Genomic DNA, 9,934 nt, shown 5'->3' with positions numbered 1-9,934 from the left:
CCCGTCTTCTCTAGTAACGTGGTTACCCAAAATGTCAACCAGATGCTAGCAAAGTCCAGAACCATCCAGTGGGCACGGGTGGGGGGCGATCTGAGATGGGGCTGGGAAGGCAGCATCTGGGGGTGGGCTACACCCCGGGATGATGCGCGGCCCGTGGCGAGGGTCCCGGAGCCGCGGGAGGCTAGCGTGGGCTGCCCAGCCCGGCACACAGAGGAGGACCAAGGGGGCGGAGCCCGGCTCCTGCCCCGGACCTGAGCCTGGGGCAGCTGGCAGGGAGGCCCCGCCCCCGCCAGGCCCCGCCCCCACGTCCTGTGGCCGCCCCCGCTGGGCGGAACGCGAGAAGCCTGGCCTCGGCGCCGGCGGAGCGGGATGCGTGCAACACCAGGACGCCGGGCGCGTGCGCGTGCGCGGGGCGGACCGCAGTGAGAGCGATAGAGCGCCGGCGGTGGCGGGGGGGCCGGGCCTCGGCCATGGCAGCCCTGGGGGTCGCGGCTCGCGCGCTGGCGCGGCAGGGACACTGCGCGGGGCCCCGGTGAGTCCGCCCGGGCCCCCCGTGACCTTGGCTCGCTCTCCCTTCCCCGGGCCCCCTCGGGGTGACTCGGCAGTCACGGGGTCGTTCCCTTCTCCGGCTCTTTACAGAGGAGGAAACTGAGGCCCGCAGGGCGAGGTGGCGGGCCCAGGGAGGCGTCCCTCCGGGCGGGGGTCCCCAGGCGTATTTGGCCAAGGCGCCTTTAAAAAGGCTTCCTTGGGCCGGCTAGGAGGCCTAGCCATGTGACCTTGGGCAAGTCACTTCACCCCGCCTGCCCCTGGCCTCCCCGCTCTAAAAAGACAGCGCCCCTTGGGGAATTTGCTTTCTTTACCCCGTTAACTTTTTTGGAAATTGGCATCATCTCAAAACATAGAAAATATTTTTTGAGAAATGATGCCTCTACATATATATATTTTTTTATAAAAAAATTTTTATTTTTGTCTTTTTGGAGGGGGGAGGGAGGGCAGGGCAGCTGAAGTTAAGTGACTTGCCCCAGGTCACTCGGTTAGTATGTGTTAAGTGTCTGAGGCGGGTTTGAACCCAGGTCCTCCAGACTCCAGGGCCGGTGCTCTATTTGCACCACCCAGCCACCCCCGTGTCTTAAATTTAATAATTAATTGTGAATTTGTGGATTTTTTCCTGCATTGACACTTTAATGAAGCAGTGTTGCACCCTGTAGCTGTGGGGTATCACTGTGAACCAGTCATTGCAGGCCGTGCTCCTGGCCGCTCGTGCTGGCGCCCACTCGCCTGCTGATACCCGCTTGTTCAGACCTGGGGGGACATGGCCACCAGCTGGTTATAACTTGCATTTTGTGTTTATTTGGAAAGTGATGTCATCGCTACGAGGTTCGCTCTGTCACACAACAGGTGGAACGTGTCGGTGGTTTTTCAGAATTCTCCTTTTCTTTCTGCTTCCACGGCCCCTTTGTTCTTTTTCTGTGGCCCCCGGATTGTTCCGGTGCCCCTTGGGAACCTCTGGGGTTCCACAAGTGGGCGCAGCCAGGCAGCCCTGGAGCCAGAAAGGAAAGCTCAGACCCGAGTCTGCCTCCCTGTTAGAAGGAGCTTGTGTTCCAGCCCAGGGAGGACTGAACAGTGACGGAAAGAGCTGACTCGGGTCCCTGCTTTACCTGGGCTAGGTAAAAGCCTGACCTTGTCATTGTCTTTGCCTCTGCAGCCTCGGCCTGGGCTGGCCCACCACACGGGCTCAAGGGAACCATGTCTGGCACACGGCGTCACTGCTGTTGCCGCGAGCAGCCCTGCCTGTGAGGTGAGACCTGGCTTGTGAGTGGGTGGGTGGGGAGGGTCTGTAGCCGCTGAAGTGCCAAGCCAGGCTCCCGTTTGGTGGGAGGCAGGGGGCGGGAGCACAAGCCGGGAGCCTTTTACTCCTGAGTGCATCAGACCAGCTCCCGTGTCTTCAGGTGCTGGACTGTGGTCCAGCGTGGGTGCCTTGGCTGGGGCTCCGCAGTCACAGGATGTGTCTGTTCTTCTGAGAGCCCTTCTCCTAGTAGCTTCACTCCTTGTCTTGGCGCTTTTTACAGCTGCTGGCCGAGACCTCGGGGAGCTTGGTGAGCCGTCTGAGCAGGGAGCCGCCTCGTCGGGGCCTCCTGCGGGTGGAGGGGACGTATGAGGAGAAGCAGGAGCTGGGGCCTGGAGGCCGTCCCCTGTGCATGTCTGGGTGTCGATCGTGTGCCTTCATCAGCCCGGGCTGAGCCAGACTGAGCCTGACTTAATTCATGGCTGTGGTCACATGTAGACAGTTTTCTAAGAGGGCACAGTCAGTCTACATTTGTCTAGGCCCCGGGGCCAGCTCCCACACAGCACGCCAACGTGTTGGTAGGTCAGCTGGGTGTCCTCTGGTCGTGTCTCACACTCCCTTTCCCCACTAGAGGAGAGCCTCTCAGAAAGAAGAAGAAGGTGGACCCTAAGAAAGAACAGGCCGCCAAGGACCGGCTGAAGAAGAGAATCAGGAAGCTGGAGAAGGCCACCCAGGAGCTGATCCCCATTGAAGACTTCATCACTCCTGTGAAGTACCTGGAGGAGGGGAGGTAGGCCCGGGAGGGCCTGGAGCACACTCCCTAAGGCCCTCTTGGCCTTGCTTTGGAACCAGGGGATGGGGGAAATAGACGTAGGTGCCCACTGTGCACTGGGCATACAGACAGGACAGGCCCTGTCCTCGAAGCCTCCATTCTAGGGGGGAGGCCCCCATAAAGGAGAGCTAGAATGGGGGGTGTAGATGTGCCAGGCCCGGGTCCGAGTGCACTAAGTCAGAAAGTCATGCACCTCCCAGATCCCAGGGTGGAGTCCAAGGCTCCTGTGGTGATGGGATGCTGGGGGGACTAGAAGGGTGAGGAGGAGGAGGCAGCATGGGGTGGAGAAGGCGTGTCCCTAAAATGAGGGAGACGCTCAGATAAGGTTCTGGGAGAGGTCACTTCATCTTGGGGGAGGACCAGGGCACATCATGGGGGTCCTGTAGCTGGCCTTGGAGAGGTACGTGTGGGAGGGTATCCATTCCAGGCCATGTGAGGAGGCAGTGTGAGGCTGGGGCACAGAGATTGTGTGTGTGTCTGTGTGCTGGGGATGGGGTGGGGTGTACAGTGCCCAGCCCCGCCCCCCCCACTCACCACTCTGTATCCCCAGGCAGCGCCCGGAGCAGCAGCTCCCCTCAGAGGACAGTGAGAGGAGGATCTTTCTCATGAAGAGGTGGGCCCTTTACAAGCAGCAGGAACATGAGGCTGAGCAAAAGAAGATTGCGTCCATGCTGGAGGCCCAGCAGGAGGCCCTGCGAGAGCTACGCCTCGAGTCTGAGCTGCTCTATGAGGCGGCTACCCGGCGGGATGAGAGCTTGTTCCCCTTTGAGAAAGAAGGCCCCACGTACACCCCAGCCACCCCTGGCTACCAGGCTCCAGAAGGCAAATACAATGACATTACCAAAACGTATGTGCAGGTGGAGCGGAAGAGATAGGCCACCACTGGTGGGGGCTCGAGGCCGCAAGGGCAGACTTAGCCCATATTGTCCTATGGCCCTCTTTGGGAGAGCCCAGGCCCCACCCACCTGGGAGCACAGCCTTGGTCCTGCAGCCCCATGATGGTCCCTGAGTGGCCAGCTGTCCTATAGTCTCTGGGCCTCAGAGATCTCCCCCTGTGCTAGGGAGACAGAAGGCAGCAAAAAGGGCCCCTAATGAAGGAGTCAGCCTAGATAGAAGGTACATTTGAGGAGGTGGGAGGGGGCCTCGTGGCCTCCTGCAGGGCTGGGGGAGAGCTGAGTCTCGGAGGGTTTATTTCTTTTAATAAAAGAACAGTGATTCATAAATATTATACTTATTTGAATGAGTTTTTATTGTGTTACCAAAAAAGGTGGAAAAATTGCTATTAAAAACCACCTCTCCTGACCTGTCCAGGGTCCACAGGGAGGAAGTATGGGTCTGGGGGGAGCTCAGACCTGCCTGGCGGTGGCACCTCCTTCCCTGGAGACTGAGGATTGAGATGACCAAGAAACAGACTGACAGTGGCTGTGGACATGTAGTCCGTGCTGCCTCCTGCTGCCTCCGTCTTCAATGGAAAAGGGCTTTGCCAAGCCCTCTTTATGTGCTGTGGGCTGCCCTTGCACTCAGTGCCTCAGGCACCCACCAGAAAACGGGGCTTCTAAAGGCCCTCAACAATTGGCCTAATTCTCCCTGCTTGCTTTTAGAGCTGGATTTCACCAGTGTGGGGGATTCAGATCAGAGCTGGGGACACAGAAGTTGAGGGTTCGCCTAGGGTTGGCTGAGGCAGATCCTCCTTGACCCCTGAGCCTGGCATGGCACTTGAGGCCTCTCCTGCTCTGGGCCTGAGTGCCACTTGCAGGGACAGCCTGCCCTTGACCTCCATCCTCCCTGCCCAACATCACCCACAGAAACCCTTCAGGGAGCCAGGGAAGCTCTCCTCAAAGGGGAAACGTGGACTGAGGAGCCCACCTGCCAGGGCTCTGGGAGGCTCTGCCTCCAGCTCCCAGGGGACCACTGGCTGGATGTGAAAGGCATTTTCAACAAGTGCAGAGATGTTCCAAGTTCACACTGTGCCTTCCCTGGCAGTCTGATTTTAAAACAAGCTGCTGTCAGGGCCCTGAGGAAAGTTCCCAGCCCATCTGGTCTGCACATGCCTGGTCATTTATTTTTTGTCATACCAGCACAGACACACAAGTAAAGAAGTGCCTAACCTGCAAACAGTGAGGTACAAAGACATTGGCGGGAGATGGATTTATTTTTGTTTAAAATCTGCTGTGAAAAGCCTGGCTTTTCCTGAGGCTCCTCCAGAACACGAAGGGCATGTGCCTTTCTGGGGGGGGGGAGGCCTTGGCAAAGTGTGGCAGTCTGGTCTTGCATCCTGTCGCCAGGGGCTAAAAGGGGCTCCAGGCTCACCTGCTGCTGCCAGCGGGGTAGGTGGGGCCAGGGCATGGCACAGGCAGGGAGGGTAGTCACAAGCACCCCAAGGAGCAGAGCAGGTGCTAGACACCCTGGCCAGGGCAGAGCTGGTGGGCTGAGCCTGAGTGGGCACCATGCTGGGATGGAGCCAGGAGGCCCCCTCTGGATAAGTACAGGTCCAACTCACTTTCACACACATGCAAGGGGGGAGCAGCCTGGTATCCCCAGAGCACAAGACCCTGGCCTTCTAGACGCTGGGGGAGAGGGAACCATAAACTTGGCTGTCTGAAGAATGTGCTGATCACCAGCTGATTGGGCAGTGCCTGGTTCACAGCTCTGGGCTGGGGCATCTCTTCTGAGGTGACGGGGCTGGCCAGCTGGGCACAGGGAGCAAGAGGAAGAAAGGGGAGCTGGAGAAGCCATGAGCCGGCATGGGCCCTGCCCCGGGGCACCAGGTCCACCTGCTACACTCCTTGATGACATTAGCCTGTCTCTTCCATCACAGGAACCATCACTTGGATTTCTCCTCCCCAGGCAGAGGCAAGTGCCAGTCCGTGGGAGGTCTCTGCCTCAGGGTCCACACTGGGGGGTGCTTCTGCTTGGCCAGGATGCGGGCTTGCTCACTCTCCCAGAGGCACCGCTGTGCAAACAAGAGGTTAGGTCTATCCCATGGCTTAAGGCCTAGTGCCTCACTGCCCTGCAAGGACCTCCCAGGTCTCCTCAAACCTGCCCTGATCCCTGCAGCAGGGAGCCCCTCCTAAGGGCCCAGGAGGGCTTTCTGGCTGTGTCCAGAGGAACAAGGGAGATCAGCTCCAACAGAGCCAGACTGACAACCAGGGGTAATTTGCCAGGCCTCTCTAAGCCTCCTAGAAGGTAAGACCCTGGAGGGCATGGCTTTTTGTTCTCAGTTTTGTATTCCCAGCAGCTGGAATACAGTAGGGGCTTAATAAATGCTGAGCTGAATGCAGGCTGTAAAATCCACATACCACTTTCTACTTGTGCCACCTTCCTTTCTTGTTCAGGAAAGGCTTTGTAAACCCAGAAGGGGCCCTGGGATGGGGACTGGTCTGTTATTCTCAGCTGCCCCTGGAGCACCTTCACCTCTCCTGCCCAGAAGGCTGCTGGGCAGACCCTGCATCTGTTTTCCCAATTCTTCCTCCAGAGCTGCAGGACAAAGGTGTGGACCCTCCCCCAAGCCCTGGGGCTAGGGCCACAAAAGCAAAGCCCCTCAGAGTCCCCTCTGGCCCTTTCACTTCTCCAAGCCCCTCCCCTGTGGGGGTGTCCCCTCCCACCACCCTTCCTCAGGGCTTTGTAGGCTTGCTGAGCAAGCAGTCAAGGCCCCCTCCCCACCAGTGCTGAAGGTAAGTCCCAGCCCCACTGAGGGCAGACCCAGGGACACACCCGCCTCCTCCCCACCTTCCCTGCCCCTTCCCCCCACCCATGGGGAGAAGAGTGTTGGCCCGGCCTGGCCATTATCCATGGCCCACACGGGGTCATCCCCTGCTTTCTGCAGGACAGATGTGCTAACCAAACGCCCACTTTGGCCCAGGATACCTTGGCCTCGGCACTCCCACTCTCCTCCCACTGCCGGCAGTGTCTGTAATCTCTCTTCCACTGGGCACAGGCTGGGGTCTCCCCGTAGGTGTAGTAATGATGAAGGAGGTTCCTCAGCGTCCGGCAGTGCTTCCACTCAGCCCAGTAATCCTCGCAGCTCCGGGGAGGCTGCAGAGGGGACCGGCGGACACAGGGAAGGCTCAGGACGAGGCAGCCCAGGGTGGTCATGGAAGGGGACAGCCCTCAGGGTGTGTTGGGCCCGCTCCTGCCCACCTGGCTCAGGCCCCCTCCACATGCAGCCACAGAAGAGCTGAGAGCTCTGGGTCTGAATCTTGGCCAAGAAAGGCCTGTCGAGTGACTGTAAGCAAGTGACTTAGGGCCTCTGGGCCTTGCTGTTCTCATCTGTAAAATGGAGCTAACCTCCCAGAAGTGGAGGGCCAATTCCTTAAAGTCCTCTCTCTCCTTTCCTACCCCCCGCCCCTAGCAGTAGCCAGCGCGTAGTAGGTTCTTGACAAATATTTGCTGAACCCAAAATGCTTTGTAAAGAACAAAGAGAGCTGGCCTTTCTCCCCAGGTCCCCTCAGCCTCTCTCAACTAGTCAGTTTCCCCCTTGGCCCCGCCCCAACCCCAGCCTCAGTCCAGGCCCCCAGCACCGATCACGCCCACCTCGGAGCAGGCCCCGCCCATCACCTTGCGTCCTGTTTTGGGCTCCTTAGCCTTATTGGAAATTCCCACCTCAGGGTTCTGTTGGCCCCGCCCCCACCACCGAGAGTCACTCCCACACTCAGGGTTTGCCCACCCTCCCAGGCTCTGGTTTCTCCTAGTCTAGTCACAGTCAGGCTTTTTCATCTCAACTGTCAGCCCCACCTCCTCATGCCTGACCACGCCCTCCTCCCGACTAGCTCCTCCCACCAGTCACCTGTCCCTCCCCAATCCCTGCTGTCCTCAGCCTCTCTTACAAGGCGCCAGCTAAGCCCCACCCCTCGGCCCTTAGGCCCCGCCCCCAGCCTCCAGTCCTAGGTCCTGCTCCCTCCCTCTCCAGGCCTGCCCAGCCTCTTGCCTCCTCACTGACCCTCCTCCTGCCCCTCGCCCGGATCCTAGCCCCCGCCTCCCTCCCGACCCCTCCCTGCCCCTCAGGCCGCTCCCCTGGCCCCTCACGGACCCTCCAGAAGTTCTCCTCGGCGTCAGCCATTTTGCAGCTCCTGACCCGTCCCGCCTCTTCTGGGTAGCAGCCAATAGAAGGAGTGAGGCCGCTCGTGGGGGGGATTGACATCTCTTTGAATCAATGAGATTTCAGCTCCCAAGCGGCAAACCCTGTGGTGGGTGAGGCGGGGCTTGAGGGGTCCCTGGCTCCTGGGAGCTGCGCTGGTTTGGGGGGAGGGGCCTGCTGTCGGTCCAGGGTCGGACCCCCCCTCCCCCCAGCCTCCAAGCCTGAAGAGATTTAACAGGCCCCAGGAGTTCCTGGGCCAGAGTTCGTCCGCCCTCCTCCGCTTGAATACTTCGTGTGATGGCGAGCTCACTACTACTACTTGTGTTTGGCCTTACAGCAAACAGAGCCAGGGACTTGGGGCGAAGGGAGGCCCAGGCCCCTTCGTCTCCCCGCCCCCTTTCTCTTTCCCTCTGGATTTGGCTTTTAGATCGTCGGGCAGGACGCTCCGTCTCCGCCTCCGAGCCTTTGCCTGGGCTGTTCCAGATACCTGGGATTCCCTGGTCACTTCCGCCTATCTGAACTCTGGTGTCGTTCCAGATCCACGAGCTCGGCTCAGGGGGCACCTCTCCCGCGGAGTTCGTCCTGACCCCCCTCCCGCCCAGTAATTCAGCCCCCAAATTCCCGTGTTTATTCTGTGCACAAAATGCACTGGGCGTGTGTCGATCAGCATCCAGGGCCTACTGAGCGCAGAGAGGAGGCAGTCCCTCCCCCCCGGGGCTCCCAGCCTGAGGGCTGTAAGCTTGTAACGAGGGTGAATAACAATGTAGCGATTCCTCCCCAGCTCCCGGCCAGTCTGGCTCTGAGCACCCGGAAGGAAGCAGCATTGTGAAGCACTTGGTGCCTAGGGCACACAGTAGGTGCTTTCTCTTTCTCCCCGCCCCTGCCCCCGCAGGTCTGAGATTCGGGTTCTGGGCAGGGTCTCTCCTCCCCCCCCCCTCCCCAGGAGGCAGGAGGGGCGTTCAGCCTGCTCACCCGGGGCCAGGGGAAAGGGGAAGGACCAGAGCCAACGGCCCAGAGCAGCTGGGAGGGTTCAGCAGACAAGTCAGGGACCCCAGAGAACCCCGGACAGAGCTGATGGACCCAGGGGTAGAGCGAGACAAAGGTGATTTGGGGGACATGGTTAATGAGTTCTTTTTTGCCTTACTGCCCATTGTCGTTGGGTATTTCAGTGGCTCCATTTGGGGTTTTCTTGACAGAGATACTGGAAGGGTTTTCCATTTCCTTTTCTGGGTCATTTTACAGATGAGGAAACTGAGGCAGACAAGGTTAAATGATTTGCCCAGGGTCACACGGCTAGGCCTTGTCTGAAGTCAGGTTAGAACTCAGGAAGGTGCATCTCCCTGACTCCAGGCCTGGCGCTCTTTGCGTTTGGCGCCCCCCCCAGCGGCTCCATCTGCCTACACGGTTTTTCCCCTGAAGGGAGATGGGGAGGAAGAGAAGGTGCATTTTCCTAACTTGAAAATAAAGAGTTTATAAAAAGAGGGAATCCCCAGACCTCTCTCTTCCACATGCTCGGGGCATTGCCAGGTGGAGGCGGGATGTTGGCATTTCAAGTATTTCCCAGGAGTCCCTGCGCTAACTTGGGAGTGGGGAGTGAATTTGGCTCCCCTCAGACTCCTGTCCACACCATGTTTGTGAAGAGCCGACCACACTCACAAGACTGACCCCATCACCTCTCTTCTAAGCAGAGGACCAGAACCCTCAGGGCTGGAGCTCTTGATTTAGGGGGCACTCTCAGAGGGTTCTAGTCCATAGTTGTAGAATAGAACCTTTGGGTAACCTAGACCTCTTGGGAAACTTGGAAGATCAGACCTAGGGACCCAAGAGACAAGATCCGGGGGCCTGAAAGATCAGTCCCGGGTGCCTGGAAGACCAGACCTGATGGCCAGAGATAGAAGACTCAGGGTCCTGAGAGACCAGATGCTGGCACTTGGAAGACCAGATGTGGGGGCCTGGAAGATCAGAATCCCAGGGACAGAGAGATCAGACCCAGGGGACTGAGAGGCCAGACCCAGGGGCCCAAGAAACCAAACCCTGGGGGCTGGAAGAGCAGAACACAGGCCAGAGAGATCAGAGGTGGGGGCCTGGAAGATCAGACTGGGGAAGCTGAAAGATGAGATTTGGGGGCCAGGAAGATTAGACCTGGGCCCAGAGATATCGGGACCAGGGGCCCCAAAGACCGGACCTGGGGTCATGGAAGATCAGACCAGGGGCCAGAGATATAAGACCCTGGTGCAAA

The 9,934-nt window shown here is 59.0% G+C and overlaps 2 protein-coding genes across 5 annotated transcripts; one reads left to right on the top strand and one right to left on the bottom strand.

The window, feature by feature from the left end:
• The first annotated feature begins 385 nt into the window (after nt 1-385).
• Nucleotides 386-3,846, top strand: MRPL40 (mitochondrial ribosomal protein L40). The gene is made up of 4 exons (XM_069107286.1): nt 386-532; nt 1,706-1,798; nt 2,418-2,576; nt 3,169-3,846. The coding sequence occupies exons 1-4, from the start codon at nt 471-473 to the stop codon at nt 3,491-3,493; spliced, it is 639 nt and encodes a 212-aa protein (XP_068963387.1). The 5' UTR covers nt 386-470; the 3' UTR covers nt 3,494-3,846.
• Nucleotides 3,847-4,657: 811 nt separating this feature from the next.
• Nucleotides 4,658-9,161, bottom strand: CUNH22orf39 (chromosome unknown C22orf39 homolog). 4 transcript variants are annotated; one of them, XR_011172317.1, is made up of 4 exons: nt 7,648-9,060; nt 6,486-6,653; nt 5,393-5,571; nt 4,658-5,146 (listed from the first exon to the last, which is right to left on the bottom strand). XR_011172317.1 is itself a non-coding variant. In XM_069107289.1 (3 exons), the coding sequence occupies exons 1-3, from the start codon at nt 7,756-7,758 to the stop codon at nt 5,443-5,445; spliced, it is 408 nt and encodes a 135-aa protein (XP_068963390.1). In that variant the 5' UTR covers nt 7,759-9,054; the 3' UTR covers nt 4,658-5,442. The 4 variants fall into 4 exon arrangements, 2 of the variants coding, with proteins under 2 accessions (XP_068963390.1, XP_068963388.1); XR_011172318.1 differs by having other exon boundaries at nt 4,658-4,928; XM_069107289.1 differs by having other exon boundaries at nt 4,658-5,571; nt 7,648-9,054.
• Between the last annotated feature and the right edge of the window lie 773 nt (nt 9,162-9,934).

Source organism: Petaurus breviceps, unplaced genomic scaffold, assembly GCF_028583685.1.
Source record: "Petaurus breviceps papuanus isolate PSGF00001 unplaced genomic scaffold, PetGlider_PUasm1.0 89792, whole genome shotgun sequence".
In the NCBI taxonomy this organism is placed as follows: Eukaryota; Metazoa; Chordata; class Mammalia; order Diprotodontia; family Petauridae; genus Petaurus; species Petaurus breviceps.
The sequence above is the reverse complement of the archived record's forward strand: the minus strand, read 5'-3'. Positions and strand labels throughout refer to the sequence as shown.

Coding starts and splice junctions, on each gene's coding strand:
- MRPL40 (XM_069107286.1), top strand. CDS start 471: ATGGCAGCCCTGGGGGTCGCGGCTCGCGCGCTGGCGCGGCAGGGACAC. Junction 533..1,705: donor GGACACTGCGCGGGGCCCCG/GTGAGTCCGCCC, acceptor TTGCCTCTGCAG/CCTCGGCCTGGGCTGGCCCA. Junction 2,577..3,168: donor AAGTACCTGGAGGAGGGGAG/GTAGGCCCGGGA, acceptor CTGTATCCCCAG/GCAGCGCCCGGAGCAGCAGC.
- CUNH22orf39 (XM_069107287.1), bottom strand. CDS start 7,758: ATGTCAATCCCCCCCACGAGCGGCCTCACTCCTTCTATTGGCTGCTAC. Junction 6,654..7,647: donor CCGAGGAGAACTTCTGGAGG/GTCCGTGAGGGG, acceptor TCCCCTCTGCAG/CCTCCCCGGAGCTGCGAGGA. Junction 6,136..6,485: donor GTGGGAGTGCCGAGGCCAAG/GTATCCTGGGCC, acceptor TTGTGGCCCTAG/CCCCAGGGCTTGGGGGAGGG.